General features: G+C 37.7%; 1 protein-coding gene across 1 annotated transcript in view; it reads left to right on the top strand.

Annotated features, from left to right (window-relative positions):
- Positions 1 to 17326, top strand: part of LOC127632368 (kremen protein 1-like) — a 92538-nt gene that overhangs the window by 65178 nt on the left and 10034 nt on the right. Inside the window, exon 4 of the mRNA XM_052110924.1 lies at positions 16327 to 16451. Coding sequence (XP_051966884.1) covers positions 16327 to 16451 — 125 coding nt within the window. The remainder of the gene's footprint in view (positions 1 to 16326; positions 16452 to 17326) is intronic.

A 17326-nucleotide genomic window follows, 5' to 3' on the forward strand; every position in this document is an offset into this window, starting at 1 on the left:
AATTTTACAGGCCTACCATAAGCTCAGAGATTGTGAAGCAATGACATATGGCTGTTTTTGTCTGTTTTTAAACAATGTCTGATTGTGCACATAGTTAACTTTATCAGCCAGAACCAATGTTTGGCAGATACATCGGTGCATCTCTAGTCTATATTTTTTTAATTTAGCAATAAATTAAAATAATCTTGGATTTCATACTTCTAGTCAATGACTTTAAGTGGTTATTCTTAAATGGATTACATCATTGACAATGCTTCATGGTATGCGTAGTTCATTGCTTAAACATTTGGGGTCAGCTGGTAGAGCATGGTGCTAGCAACGGAAGCATCATGGGTTCAATTCCAAGGGAACAGATAAAATGTATACCTTGAATAGTGAATCACTTTGGATTAAAGCATCTGCCAAATGCATACATGTAAATGTAAGTTATATAATAATTAAAATTGTCATTAAAACTAAAGTACATACTCTTGTACCTTTTTGTATTGTTCAAACTTTAAGGAATTGTGTCTCTAGGATAAATGGTTCAAAAGATAAACTCAAAAGAAAAGTGAATTTTTGAATTGACACTATAAAAGATGGCCTAGAGACCTCAAATTTAATACAGGGGCTATTCATGCCCCATCACTGTGCCAAATGTAATAATTTTCATTTTTACAGTTCATAGGTGTAACGGTTACACTGTCTTGTCTCACTGTTGCCCTTTGTTTGTAATTTTGTCACTTTTGTTATTCCTTAGTTTTCACTTTTGTCACCCTTGTACCTCCATAGTCTTCCTGTCAGCCCTTGTGTTCACTGTTCATTGTTTTCACCTGCCGTCGTTAAGTTTGCCATTCTGTTTGTCATCTTGTTATCTTGTTTGGTGTTCTGTTTGTTCATTGGCCCCTTAGTTCTATGTTCATGTGTATATATACCCTGGTTTTTGGTTCAGTCCCTGTCTTTCGTTGATTGTTTGTGAACGTGGTTGTATGTTGGTGATGTTCATTCCCATGCCTGTGTTCCCAGTTCCAGTGTTCTCGTGTTTTGTTTTCATTTTTGCCCATCGTGGTAGTTTTGTTTGTTCATCTCTGTTTGTTTCCATTCGTTTAAATAAAGCTAACTGCACTTGGATCCTCAACCTTTGTCAGCCTCAGTCCTCAATCGTTACAATAGGGCTGCCATAGTCTCCCAGCCAGAATAATAATAATAAATATAGCTGAAAGCAGCATTGATCGGGGCTAATCCCTAAAGCTATTCCCTAAATACTTTGCAAAAAGCCTTAGCACAACAGAGTCACAACGTTTATACCAGCTGTAGTAGGAATCGAATCGAGGTACACCCAGTCCTTTGAACTGAATTCCAGAGCTTTAACCACTGCACCACACAATAGACAAGTCTACCTGATGTCAAAGAGACATACTTGAGAGTATACAATTATTTCTGAGAAAATAGCTAGAGCTTAGTTTTTTAAATTGAAGTAGGAATTAAGCAATAAAGTACAGTCTGTATTGTAGTAAGCACAATATGAAAACTCAGAGATCAACAGTACACATTTTAAAACTACTCTTTCCTGGAAATTTACATTGCACTCTATTATAATGTCATGCAGTTAATCACTGGCTTAGCCAGACAGATTTAATAAATATCAATGTTCTTAATGTAAGCTAAACATAGAAGGCAATTTCCTTTTCCTGACTAAGCAGATGTAAACAGACACTCTTGTGTTTTGGTAGATCAAAGACAGCTTCTATTTTTATATTCCTTCTGTCTCTCGCCATTCTTTTGGTTGCCGTTCCTCATGACCCTGGACAGGTCCAGCAAAGGTTGAGAGATGAGATATGTAACAATTTTTTATTGTTCATTCTCCTTGTTTCTCTTTTCCTGCCTCTGAACACACTTTAATTACTCTGTTTCTATTCAGGACACCTCCTTCCAACTTTAATTAAATTTGTAGTCACTCCCTGAGGACAGTGGTGGTGAAAGCATTGATCTCAGACATGATCGTGTTATAACACGGCCTCAGGCACCACTTATGCAATATGATCACCGCCTGGCAGATGCACGACATGGGAAAGTATGGCGTGAAGTTGCTCAGAAGGGCCCTTGTGTCCCCTTTTAAAGAGCCAATGGTATTGTTTGTATTGTTCATTGTATGTCATATTCCAACTCAGTATATATGCTCAAGATGTTCGTAACAGCCCACTTAACTTGTTCTTTTGATTCACAGCTCCTCTCACTGTCTAAATCTCTGTGTTAAATGCAGGGCACTACACTTACATTTTTGTGTAGGGGGTACAGTAAATGTTTTTCTTAAGACACTAAAGGTAATTTGTCACAATAAAACAAATATATTACATAACTTGTTAGAACTCGAAATGTTTGATACACGGTATGTAGAGAAGTGCAACATAACATAAACAAAACCTCCATCAGAAATGCTTGCATCATAAACAAGTCACTGCCTTGACACTGTCAAATTCCCTGAGCACAAAAATGAATGCATATTAATAGTCTGTTTTTATGGAATGATCGACAACATCAACAAATTAAGTTCACTCCGAAGCAGATCCAGCTGTCATTACTGCAAAAAAAAAAAAAAAAAAAAGGTTAAACCAAAACACATGTAAGCTGGTCTGTATCAGGGGGGCAGCTGCTAAAACAGGAATACAACTTTACTATCCGGATTAATGACAGACAAGCAGATCCAAATGCAGAAAAAAGGATGTGAGGACTCTTTTTTTTATTATTTTTATGATTTACCAACAAATCACCAAACCTCAAACGCTTAATATAGTCTTTTTATAGGTGTTTTTCACCCAAATGTGAAGCGCAACACTTAAACTACATAATTGGTGTTTTAAAAACTCTCATCTACCCAAACTGCAAAGCGTGTCCTTAAGGTAGGATCTGAAGTAACATTGGTGCACTAGGTGTTGACATGACTGTAGACGTGTTAATGAATTTGTGTTACAGCAGCCAGAGGAATGCGTCTGCTGTATAAACCTTTTATTTTTGTGCGTAGTGCTATTTTTGTGCTTTAGGGGTTGCATGACTACTTAATGACAATTGAGCACAACAATCTGGTTCTGAACTGGTGGGTTCTGAATCCCATAAATTATTTTCATAGATGAACTGACTTTCAATGCTAACTTACAATTATTTAAAGACAGGCCTATCATGAGAATGAGGTTGTTCATCGATCGTATATGATTCCGTAAGCCATCAGTCTGCATTTCTACAACTTCATTGTTTAAAAAATGTGTTTGATAGCGGAATTCCTGCTGAACAACTAAAACAGAAAGCTTCACAGCCTGCGGAACGTGACCAGGAGCGAGCGCCCGCTCCAATGACAAATGACTGTGAAAGACGCAATCCAAGTCGGTCTCCCTTCACCCTTAAACTACTTATATATTTGTACTTACCTGAATATATGCATGAAACGTTAAATATATTGTTTTACATATTCCCATTTCCCTATTACATCATTTGCAATGCTTTATTGGATTGTAGTTCATGCCCTTGTGAAAGATAGTAAGTACTCAGTCTAGATCCTTTGTCTTTCTGTCTGATTTTCAAATAATTTTTGGCTCAAAACAAAGATTGTATTGTTATAATTCACCTTGGTGCTGGTTGGTTTGGCTCATGGCTCATCAACTCTTTTATAGAGAATATTATGAAAAGCGTGTGGAAGAACTGAATGGGGAAAATACTTCCGAGTACCCAGGCGGCTAAAAAAGTGGGCGGGCAATGTTGCGCTTTTGATTTGGTTTGTTTGGGTGAGTTGAATGCTGTTTTTCGAAGTCCGCTTGAAAACGTGGCCTGAGGTATGGTTCATGTTATAGCTAGTATGGTTCGCTGCCGATATGAATGCAATTGTTCCAAATCGCGTAAGTTAACCACTTGTAATGACATATAATTTGCATCTTTGCAGCCTCGCGATCGCAGTTATTATGGTACCTGTATAATGCATTTCTCATTTCTATTCGTCTCCAAATAAATCACCATCAGCTGCTCACATTCTTTACATCTATTGCAACTCATCCGTGGGCTCACCGCAGACAAACACTAATATTCATCAGATCATTGCACATTCACTGCATCTGCGGGAGACAATAACAAGTGTTGTTCTGTGCATGTAAAGTTTTGGTAAAAATCCAAAGAGACAAACTTTAATATTTCACTTAACATAGTGAAGCAGACATCTTCATGATGTGAACAGATACCAGTGGGGGCAGGGGGAGGAAACAAACAAACTTTGGTTCGGTCCAAGTAATTGAACGCTTAGGGTGCACTTTCAGCACTTTTGTTGTGCATCCAGGATTTGAATTACATAAAAGTTTGGTTCATTAGGATGATGTGAATGCTGTTTTCCAAGCTCTGGTGCAGACCCATGAAACACTCCTGAGTATGCTTGAAAAGGTGTTCTGTGGTACGGTTCATGTGAACTCTGGTACGGTTCACTGCTGATATGAATGCAGTCGTACCAAATCACTGAAGTGAACCGCTGGTGATGACATACAATTGGACTCCTGATCTAAATTATTATGGTATAATGCATTTCTTATTCACATCTCTTGCAACACATTCTTGGGCTCATGGCAGACAAACACTAACATTTATCACATCATTGTACATTAATGCATCTGTGGCAGAGAAACACAAGTGTCATACTTAGCATGCCAAGTTTTGGTGGAAAATCCAAATAGACAAACTTTAATACTTCACATAAGACAGTGAAGCTGTCGTCTGCTCAAGTTGTTATTTACAGTGGTAAACAGCTGGTTTGGACCCAAATAATAGGATGTAAACAAAGACCAGCAGGGGGAGGGGGGGAAACTAACTCTGGTTCGGTCCAAACAATCGAACCAAGTGTGAAAGCACCCTTCAAAGCATGTCTCGAGACACCCACATTTTGTTCTATTCATTGCGCAGCATATAGCTTTTTTAGCACAGCAATGCATTTGGTGTGAACAGCCCCTAGTCCAATAATATCCAACCATTGTCTCAAACATGTCCGAGTGACCACCTTAACTTCACATCAAAAGCGGAATTTTGGTCAGGGCCAGTGGTCATCAGGATTACCATAATTTAAAGAATTATTTTGTTTTACATTGTTTTCTAATCTGTTCGGACTTCATTAATTTGATTAGACACCACAGTGTGAGCTCTGGCTTTCCTCGCTCTCATAATAAGCTCCCTGCAAGGAACAATCAATCACACACACACACACACACACACACACACACACACACACACACACACACACACACACAAACACACACACATAGGGAAGTATACTTTTCTCTGTTCAAGATTGTATCATTAAGTTTATTGTATTATTTAATTTCTCTTACCCCATTTTACCTTCTCATTAATGAGTTCAGTGTGCACTGTTGGTAAGCAGCCACAGATGAAATCACATTGTTTAAAAATGTTCAGAAAGACAGACTGTTTTATTAGCAATAACAAGAGTGCGTCTTTATTATTTCACCCCCTCCCTCCCTCAACTGCATCTCAGCACTAAGCTAAAAGTGTTCCTGGCAAACTTTGCAGGGTGTGGCACAGCAAAGGACTTATGAATGTATTTCTAAAAAAAAAAAGAACCACCCACAATCCTCTGCAAAAGGAGGGGAAAAACACCCCAGATGTCATCTGAATTTATGTCTGTAATTACCTTATATTAATAACAAAGAGAGAATAAAAGAGAGAGAGAGTCCCTCTTAGACAATCTCATCCACCGTTCTGCCAAGTGCATTTGCCAACAACTGAACCATTTGATGTTTTTGTGTTTGTTATTTGGGTGTTTCTTCCTTCTTCCTCTTTCTCTTTCTCTTCATTTAAATGCTATTATGCCTGCTTCTCTGCTTCAGTGGACTTAAGATGCTCAATCAATCTTGCGCCACCCCATCAAACCATCAAACCCTGCAGTAATAATGAAAGTCTGAATTTAGTAAAGCGCCACCACTGGGATGATGTGTAATATAAGGTCAGAGACTATGGTTATTGCTCTGAACAATAACAATAAGAATTCAGTGACTTTGAAGATGACAGTGGGAAGTGTCACTCTTCAGAAGAGCGATATTGGAGATAATTAATTTGCAGGGTTAGGGATATCTATGAATTATTATTAGATTCCTCCGTAAGGAGGGAATCTATTGTTATTGACAGTTTAATTATTATTATTATTATTATTATTATTATTATTATTATTATTATTCTCCTTGAGCCCCAATAGCTCAAAAAGTCACTGGTCAAAAATTTTCTAAATTGGCACATTGATACTCCATGCCAACGGGTACCCCTAAACCAAGAATGGTCCACATTCGCCCATAGGTGGCGCTACAGGCCAGGCCCAAAAAAAATATTTTCAAAGTGATACCATTTCCACGCCATTTGTCCAAATCTTCTGAAACTTGGTGTACATGCCTCATTCCTCATGGGGAACAAAAAAGCCTCAAGGACCCATAACTTCCGCCATGATGGATTTTCCCGTATGTTGAAAATTTGCGAAAACCTACAAAACTCTTCTTCTCCTGAACCGTAGCTCCAATTGACTTGAAATTTGGTACACATGTGTAGAATTGAAGTCTTTGAAAACGTTAAAATGAATACGATACAAAATGGCTGAAAGGGGCGTGTTTATGTAAATGTCCAAATTTTAACAATATATACGTGTCAATAAATCAAATGTAATTTTGACTGATGGTTTTTCAACCCTAATATGCTTCAAGATGACATCACTCTGAAGTACTGCGCAAAGAATGGCCAACATTCGGCCCCTAGGGGGCGCTACAGGCCATGCCAAAATTCCCATTTTCTGGTCAAAAATGTTCTAATTTGGTACATTAATAGTACAGGCCAACAGGAATTCACAAACCAAGAATGACCGATATTTGCCACTAGGGGGCGCTAGAGGCCATGCCGAAATTCCCATTTTCTGGTCAAAAATGTTCTAATTTGGTACATTGATACTACATGCCAACAGGAACCCACAAACCAAGAATGGCCAACATTCGCCCCTAGGGGGCCCTACAGGTAATTCCCAAAAGTCCCATTTTCTGGTCAAATATTTTCTAATTTTGTACATTGATACTACAGGCCAACAGGAACCCACAAACCAAGAATGACCCACATTTGCCCATAGGTGCCGCTACAGGCCACGCCCCAAAAAATATTTTCAAAGTGATACCATTTCCACGCCATTTAACCAATTCTTCTGAAATTGGTGTACATGCCTCATTTCTCATTGGGAACAAAAAAGCCTCAAGGATCCATAAGGTCTGGTATGATGGATTTTCCTGTACACTGAAAATGTTTCCTTTAGGATTCAGACAGAAATACGTGTTTTTTGGATTCATCCATTGAGAGGGTTTAACCCCAACCCTCTACTGATCAATTTTAAATTATTTGCCATTTTGAGGAGGAATCCGCATTGCTGCTTGCAGCTATATTTTTTATTATGTTTATATTTACAATTGTATTTATGTATCTAATTTGTATTGGTATGTTTCCACCTGTTGTCTTAGAGGGACTTTTTAAGTCACTGCAAAAGGGGCCGATGGAAGAAGTTGGAGAGAGTTTTGTGTGTCAGTAGATGAAAATGATTAATAATACTTACATTCTCTATTATTTAATGGAGTGTATATCCAAATCCTGATGAGAACCACATTTTCCATTACTATAGAAGTGTCACTTTCATAGAAATATTCCTGAAATTCAACAAGGATGAGGTTAATCACAAAAGAACATAAGTCCTTATTTCTATTTTTCTAATGAATTGCATACAGTCCATTTACACTACCAACTTCTTAAGATTGTGCTGGTTCTTGACAGGGAATGGACTATATAATAGGACACAGATGGTGCCAGAGAAGAACCTCTGAATTAAATTGCACTTATCCCAGCCCATTAGTTTTTTGTATACACAATTTCACCAATCCCACTTGTGCCTAGATTTAGCGCATGATTACATGAGAATACCAAAACGTTATGCCCATTGACTTGGCACAATTTTAATTTAACACGTCACGTATGCACGAATGCTTAATTTTTTAAAGTCAGAGTTTAGCCCGCTGTTGGTAATACATTTCATGCATTTGGTTTTACTTACTCAGATAAGTATGATTTCAGGGTATGATTTCACATGAGGTCAGGGTTGGTTTTAAAATCTGACAGTACTGGTTGGGTGTGTCAGGTTACGTTGGGTGACATGGTCTTATTAATATGCTAAATCTTTAGTACTATCAAAAAGGTTGATTTTGCTCTCTGATAATCTGAAGCTTGTTAAATGACTTGTAGTATGATATGGTCACTGCCATTTTTCATAAAGATTGGAACTTGGCAAAGCTAGATTGAGACCCTAATCTCCCATGTTTAATGTTATATGGTGTATGTCAATAACCTTATAAGCCTGTTTCCTTGTCTTATCTCTGTGTTAGTTGTCATTTATCTTTCCCTCCAAAGTGATTTACAGTAAATGAACTCAAGTGCTTTGTCCAAGTGCACAATTGTGATTGTTATCACTGTTCCTGGACCACCCCTAATAGGGATTGAACCAGCAACATTTAAAAGTTATGCCAAAAACATTATGAAAAGACTATCACTATTATATTTCACCGTGGGCCTACATACTGTTGTATCACATTTTATATGTAATTTTATGCATTGCAGCAGACCCCCACATTCCCAACTGTGTTTAATTTGAGACCCACATTTTGGCCATGCTATTAGTGCAGATGAAAGGTTTAAAAAAATAAAAAATAAAAGGGTGTGTTGCATCTTTCCATTGTGAATGTGTGTGTTTTATGAAAGCCATATCTGGATGCAAGCTAAAAGAGGCATATTAACACACGTAATGCTATTAGGTTTGCCAGCCAAGTGCCATATAAAAAAAAGGTCCACCGTATACTTTGAAGTTGATTGTATTACTTTTAAAGCAAGGGTATTTGCAGTTGTAAGCCTTGTTCTGCTTTTCTTGACTGCATGAGGTAAATTTTGTACTCTTTTGAAGTTTTTTTATGTACAATACACATTGGTTATATCAATCATAACAAGATGTTATTTACATACAAAATTCTTAAAGGTACAGCAGCAAAAACTTCCTGTTTGAAAAAGGTTCAAATGTATAGCTTAATGTAAAGGGATTCATGGAAAGGAGGAGACTAGAACCGGCTTGACAATATAAATAATATTTTAAAGGAACTTAAACAAAAAGACAAACACACAAAGGTGTCGGACAGCTGCCCATAAATCTCTCTCTCTTTCCCACTGCAGTCTCCAGTCAGTCTTTATCCCTCTCTGAGGCTGGATTAGCCTGATTAGGGGCCGGGTGTGTAGCATCACGACCTGGCCCTGCCCTCCGCCCTGTCACATTCCTCCCTCGTTCTCTCATGCCGGGTAGCCCCCGGCATGACGTACATCCCCCTTCTCTTTCCCTTGGGAGGGGCGTGCCTAAAATATGGCACCTACATGCCGTAACGGCGATTGTGCCAAATTAACAAAAACATTTTACAAAAGAGAGGGAAAGGCCAACACGGAGCGGCAGTGGAAGAGAGAGAGGAGAGAGAGAGAAAAAAATACACTTACTCGCTGGTTCTCCAATATGCCGTAGCTTGGTCCTCCGCCACTCCTCCACCCTTTAATGGATGACAGCTGTGCTTCCCCGGGCGGATTGTAGGCAGTCCTCTGACCCCTGGTGGACGGAACGACCCGCCGCGTTTTTGGTGAACGGTAGGGGTCTCCCCCGCCCATGGCAGCGGTAACCGCTCCAGGCGGTTGATTGGGAGCCCCTCCTCCCCTCGTGGTAACTGGCCGTTCCTATAAATAATATTTGATTAAGGAACTTAAAAAAAAAGACAAACACACAAAGCTGTTGGACAGCTGCCTGTAATTCTTTCTCTGTCCCACTGCAGTCTCCAGTCGGCCTTTATCCCTATCTGAGGCTTGATTAGCCTGATAAGGGGCCGGGTGTGTAGCATCACGACCCGGCCCCGCCCTCTGCCCTGTCACACTTAATTTAGAGTTTTTCTTTTGGTGTAAGGACTTAAAAAACATTTATTATCTCATGTTGTTCCAAACCCGTTCAACTTTTTTTTCTTCTTCTGTGGAACACAGAAGCAGATTATAAGCAGGGTGTTATGCTAAATTCTGCTAAACATTTCCTTTTGCGTTCTTCTAAATAAAGGAAGTTAAATGGGTTTGGAACAACAAGAGAGAGAGTAAATGCAGACAGACTTTTCATTTTGGGTTGAACTACTCCTTTAAGTGGATTTAAGAGAAAACAATTAAATGAAAATAAAAAAATTCTTTTTTAGAATATGTCTCCTTAAAATTATTTTCATTCATAAATTGCCATTGATATTTACCTTGAGTAACTTTCTTTTCAACAAACCATCAGTTTATATGAAGATCTGCGTTTTGAGGATGACTGCATGGACTCTCTAAATTTCATTGCTTGGAAACAAGCCAGTCTAAAAGAGGCAAATAAGCACAATTAATACTATCATGTTTGCCAGCCAAGCGCATAATAAAATCTTAAAATTCCACTATACACTTTGAAGTTGATTGTATTACTTTTAAAGCAAGGATATTTGCAGTGGTTAGCCTTGTTTAGCACATTTTTCTTTTACGTCTTGGTTAACTCTTTTGAAGGTTAACAGACAAAAACATGCCGTTGCCTAAAAACACAGCATAGTCGGAGCAGCTGTGCTCGTGAGAGAGATGAGCCCTTTTGTGCAGAGGAAAGGAAACCCTGCATGTGATGAGAGGTTAAGGACAAATAAATTGATGGTAAAGTACAATCACTCTGTCAAAAGCTTCAGACCTGCAGTCTTTAATCTTGCATGAGCCCTGGAGAGCACAACGTCCTGCTTTTAACTTTAGAGCTTCTGCCCTTGAAGTGGTGTTAAAGGACTAGCCAAGAGAAATCTTTTTTTTTTCAAGGTGGAAAAATGAAGAAAATTCATTTCTGTTTACTTTAAAAGCATATCAGTGTATTTAAGAAAATGTTGGAAAACGTTCTAAAGAATGTATTGGTCACTCTGTTTTAGGGCTGTCAACAGGGCAGAGAAACTAAATTAGAATTTTTCACTGAGATTTTACCAATATCCGAATTATATTCAAATTTTAAAGACATTATTTAAGTTGGGGGAAAATATACAAGACATCTGATTTTTAAATCAACATGGTCTCATATGTCCAAAAGAGGGTGCAACTAATCACTATAAACCAATCAGCACCGTGTAATAGCTATTGTATATTGCATAGAACCTTTCTGGCTGTTAACAATTTAGCCAGTTCAAATTCGCAAGTCGTGAGTAAAAAAGTAATATGAGAAAATAAATGATCCAATAGATGGTTCTATATTTACTTAGTGTTGCACATTATCCTATACTGGTGCCATAGTACTACCACAGACTCAAGCTTTATAATACCGGTGGTACCACAGCGTTTTTCATTAATTACAGTTGTATGTACGTACATACCTAATGCTTATGCGGTGAGACGCTCAAAAGAGCAAGCCAAGGTATTGTCAAAACACAACCGCCAAAGACCTCCACTTAAGGGGCCGTTCACTCAGAAATTGTCCGTTGTTTTCTGTTCATGTGCTAGATGGATGTCTTTAAATGTTGTGCCATGTCTCGCTGTTTATTCAGCGTATCGTGCAGGAGCAATGCATTTTTTAGATGCTGTGTCAATTTAAAAGGAAATTCAACCTTTAAAACACGTCTCGAAACACTTTCTGTTCTGTTTGTTCTGTTGCACTGTGTCTGAAGAAAGTTGTACTGTTAGGAATAGCATGAGGGTGAGTAAATAACGACTCTTTTTGGGTGAACTATCCCTTTAAGTTCATAGCTTCGTGAAGTGGTGAAAGAACAGCCAAGAGAAATTCTTTCTATTTTTCCCCTTCACTCCAGGTGTTTGAGAGTGAAACATGAGTTTCTATTCACTTTAAAAGCATATAAGTGTAATTAAGGCTTTTGTCCTCGATCTAACAATCATAATTACATTGCAGCCATTTAATTTCCACCCAGAAATTCCTTGCAGGCTGCAATATATCATCTTCAGAAGATGTCCTCTGGAACAGGCTTGTATTTGACTTTACACCACTAATGTGGACATTGTGCCAGATTTATGAGGGGGAGGAACACACAACAGTGCAGTTAGTGGTGTTTTTCTTAACTCTGATTAATGTGAGGAACAGACAGTGGATTATATTGTACATGTCTGTGTTTAGAGAAGAAGGAACATTGTTGGGTTTGCACAGTCTTTGGCTGTAGAGCATCTCTGTAGTCTACCCATGCTATTCACATTTGTTATAGTTGTTTTGATTAATTCATTTAAAGCAACAATGCAATGAAAAGCAGGACTTTTGAAATAGAAGAGTATACATATTCCTACACGTGTCCTAAACCAAGTTTCCAGTGGTAAGTAATTTGTTTGTCCAACACAAAACATGCTGCATGACATGACAGCCAATCATATTTGATGTTTAATATGACTGAATGTTAAATTTATTTGGATTTTTAACAAAAAAAAAACAATTGTATGGATCATGGCAATTTCCTGGTGAAATGAACATCAGAAGCACTAAAAAAAAATTATTTTATTTCCTAAAAGGGCAGATTATCAGTTCATAAACAATCAGTTCGTAAGCCAACGTTTGTTTTACATAACAAACTATATGTACTAGCTTATTCTAATGCGATCAAATTGTGCAGTAGCTCAACTGGTCATCGCACTCGTGATGCAAAGGACAATTCAAGTTCTGAAGAGCACGTGATTCGACACCTGATGCAAATGTAATAGAAGCACCTCAAAATAACGAGGTTGCTTCAGCAATTGCCTTTTTAATTTCGCATTTGCTTTGTATGACACTTAGATTAGGTTTAAGATGTAGAGTCAGGAGGTAAGTTTTAAAACTCGATGGAGCATTAAGTTTTCAAACTTAATCTGTTTGGGAGAAAATGTAACTCGCTTTTAGCGCCACTCGGTGGACATTTCACCTCGTAACTGCCGCGACACGTGTAATGACCCGCATAATATCCTTTTGCAAAAATATCACCACAGTCATGGCGTCCTCAAGAGATCAGAATCGATTTTGGACAAATGGGATTTCAATTTGGCTCCTCAGTGTGACGCTGCAGAAAGTTAAAACCAAATGATATACAAAATGTTCTGTTGTTAGCCGTGGTAGAACAAAAACTCCCCACATTTATGTATCAACACCAAAATAACAGCAGCGACTTGGCTCGTCCTGATGAATGACATTGTGAATTACGCTTGTACGTGGAGGTTAGCCAATCATAACAGAGGTCATTTACATATAGAAGTCTTAAACACAATAGCAAAAATAGCTTGTTTAATACTAAGAGTCAGAGAAAGAGTGGAAAAAGCTTATGTAAATCCTGACTGTTTTTGCAGCAAGAAACCGTAGAAAACATTTAAAAAATGGTCTTCAGTGGAAAAACAATGAATGTTTAGAATATGTGGTCATGAAATAGTTTATTTACAGCTGACATTTACATTTACTCTGTGTAATTTTGTTTTCAACAAACCCACTTGGGATGAGTTTACATAAAGACTGACTCCACCTTGATTTGTCATTGTTCAGCCTGTGTTTTGACTGGCTCCATGAACTTCACATAAGACTCTCTCTTCTATAGTGTCACCATCAATCAAGCTTTTTTGAAAATGCTGCAGCATCATGTATTTCTGTAAAGAATCGTTTGCATAGACACAGACTGTGTGTGTGTGTGTGTGTGTGTGTGTGTGTGTGTGTGTGTGTGTGTGTGTGTGTGTGTGTGTGTGTGTGTGTGTGTGTGTGTGTGTGAGCGTGTATTTATCACTTTGTGGGGACCGAAATTTTTGACCTTGTGGGGACATTTTGTCGGTCCCCATGAGGAAAACAGCTTATAAATCATACTAAATTATGTTTTTTGAAAATGTAAAAATGCAGAAAGTTTTCTGTGAGGTTTAGGTTTAGGGGTAGGGTTAGGTTTAGGGGATAGAATAAAGTTTGTACAGTATAAAAACCATTATGTCTATGGAAAGTCCACATAAAACATGGAAACCAAACATGTGTGTGTGTGTGTGTGTGTGTGTGTGAGCGTGTATTTATCACTTTGTGGGGACCAAATGTCCCCATAAGGATAGTAAAACCCGAAATTTTTGACCTTGTGGGGACATTTTGTCGGTCCCCATGAGGAAAACAGCTTATAAATCATACTAAATGATGTTTTTTGAAAATGTAAAAATGCAGAATGTTTTATGTGAGGGTTAGGTTTAGGGGTAGGGTTAGGTTTAGGGGATAGAATATAAAGTTTGTACAGTATAAAAACCATTATGTCTATGGAAAGTCCCCATAAAACATGGAAACACAACATGTGTGTGTGTGTGTGTGTGTGTGTGTGTGTGTGTGTGTGTGTGTGTGTGTGTGTGTGTGTGTGTGTGTGTGTGTGTGTGTGCGTGCCCTAGTGTGTGACCCAAATGTTCTTTGTATCTAGCGAACGGGACAAGGTCTGTGCAAGTTCAGACTTGCACTGAGATGTATTCTTGGGTATTTAGGAGTATAGAGTCTGAGAGGGTGTCTATTAATTCTTATCACCAGTCTGCAATCAGGGTTTTCTCTTTCACTATTTATTCTACACTGTCATCAGAATGGATCTTAAAGACTCTTCTGATAGCACAGATACACGCATATTCACTCTAATTATCCCAAATCATCCATTCATTTATTGTACAAAAGGGCGGATATATGAGATATGTGTGTGATTTGCCATTAGCTCTTAATTTTGGCAAGCACAAAATGCAAAATGAAATTATAATAATACATTTCCAAAACTATGGCTGTGCTCTGATTGGAATGCTATTTATCATCATTAAAAATGCTAATATTTAATGATGACTATTAAATATTGCCTGCAAAACATTGCATTTAGACATGTTTCCAACACTAGTATGCTACACTGTTGTCATTACCTGCATGTTTAACTCCACATTTTAATTTCTGAAATAAAAGCAGTTGTTTTGCATTTTTAATCCAATTGTTTGTAAACATTTCTTTATTCTTGTAATTTTGATTAAAAAAATGTGTCATAGAAGAGATCTTAAAAATTGTACTTCCATCGCTTCCTTCTAGTTTAGTCACACTAGAAATAGAAGGTCAAGTCAAGGATGTTGCATAGAGCGCAAGAGTGCCCACCCACTTTTTCAGCCATCTTGGTTTCTGAAGTATTTTCCATTAATTTATTTCAAAAGGGATTTCATAAAATCCTTCATGAAAGAGTTCTAAGGCATTAGAACTTAACCAACCAGCTCCGATGTGAATCACAACATTACAAACTTTGATTTAAAGCAAAAAATTAAATTAAATAGAAATTTGACAAAAGACAAAGGTACAAATCTGTGTACTTTCATGAGGGAATGAACTACAATCCCATGAAGCATTGCAAATAATGTAATTGAATTAAAAATGATAGAAAAATATAAAACTATTCATTCAAAGTTTTTGATTGTTAGTATAGATAAGAACCTCAGAGATCTAGGTTGGTCTGTCTTTAAAGGTTTATAAGTGATAATTAAAAATAATTTCCCCTATTAAAAAATAAAATAAAAATAATTAGATTTTTACTTCCGGAACCAGTCCGTTGCGCTCTCTTGTGGGATACAGTTTTCCATACAGTGCATTCTAGTTGCTTTTTACAAGTTTGGACTAAGGTAGTAGGTAATCTGGGTATTCCATGCTGACAAAAAAATTACATTCTATTCACAGTATACATCCTACATGCTGCAGAAGTAGTAATAGTGGTATAATGCAATTCCAAATATGGATAAGTCAGGACAGTGTAGCTTTACTGGGGGGCCTGAAGCTGACTAAGTCATTGAGATAATTGTTTTGTGAGGCTAAAATGGACATTCAGACATTTTTTAGATTCCAACACCCCCAGCCTCTCTTTCTTTCTTTCAGACCTCCCTGTTCTCTCACCCTGAGACCTCATTCAGTTCATAATTACAAAAGTTCCAGAATCCATCTGTGCATTCCCTTAGCATGATGTTTAGTCACATACAGTGCTCTCAGATCTTGCACTGTTCACACCATGGTAGTTGTGCATGCTGTTTTAATCATAGTTCATAAAACACCACAGTCTTTAAGACACATTTCCAGACGATTTACCAGCACTTACCGCATTTAATAGTGTCTGATGTTTCTACCTAATTACATTGGCATAATGCCCCAATATTCATATGCCACCTCTATTTTCCAGCTAATGTTTGATGTTACCTGTTTCATTGTTAATGTTATGCTGGTCGTTTGACGCTCTGTCTCTGTCCATCTCCCTCTTTTAGTGCCTGGTAACCTAGGCTGTTTTAAGGACAGTGGCGATCCGACTCCTCTATCCGGAGGCTACCAGACCTCCAACAAACTCACCATTCAGAACTGCATCAGCTTCTGCCGTAACCAAAGATACAAGGTACGAATTTCACCATTGGACATGCAGCTAATTGCAAGTGGTAGAATAATTCAATAAATCAAAAGAGGCTATGCGTTACAGTGATTTTACTATGGTTAAGGAGTTTTGTTAGACACATGTCTACTATCAAGTAATATAGTTCATTAGATTAACTGCTGGCCTATTAATATAGAATTTAATTGATTTTAAGTCAAATCATGCATCTTTGGAAATATTGGCTATTTTGCACAGTCAAATGTTGCTCATGCAATCAGATTTTAGACCTTAACTATGTGTGATTCTCACAAATGGTAAACGGTCTGCACTTACATTGCACCTTTTTAACCTTAACAGTATTCAAAGCACTTTACACTGCATCTCATTCACCCATTCACACACACATTCATACACCAATGCAAGGTGCTAGCCTGTCATTGGGATCAACTTGAGATTCAGTGTCTTGCCCAAGTACATTTCAGCATGTGGAGTCATGTGGGCCAGGATTCGAACCACCAACCCTGCGATTAGTGGCTGACCTGCTCTACCAACTGAGCCACAGCTCTACAGGTCACATTCCACCCCATATTTTTAAGATTTTTTGAAATCTTTTAATTTATTTCACACAATTAAGCACATTTCCTCCCAAGACTCATATTACAGGACTTTTGAGGGCTTTATTTTTGTTATTCCCATTATTCACAATGGTGATTCTCATCAGGTTCTTATTACTCTAATACAGTATATGAATTAAAGTTTGAACTACAAATGTAGGGCTCTGTTATTTCTGCAATTATAAAAATAATGCAATGGTTTGTTGAAAAGTAATTGTTCTGTTCTCATTTGATTACAATTCCATGAATTCATTTGATTAGACTTTTTTATGATAAAATGTTATT

The sequence above is a fragment of the Xyrauchen texanus genome, chromosome 3 (assembly GCF_025860055.1).
Source record: "Xyrauchen texanus isolate HMW12.3.18 chromosome 3, RBS_HiC_50CHRs, whole genome shotgun sequence".
NCBI classification, from domain to species: Eukaryota; Metazoa; Chordata; class Actinopteri; order Cypriniformes; family Catostomidae; genus Xyrauchen; species Xyrauchen texanus.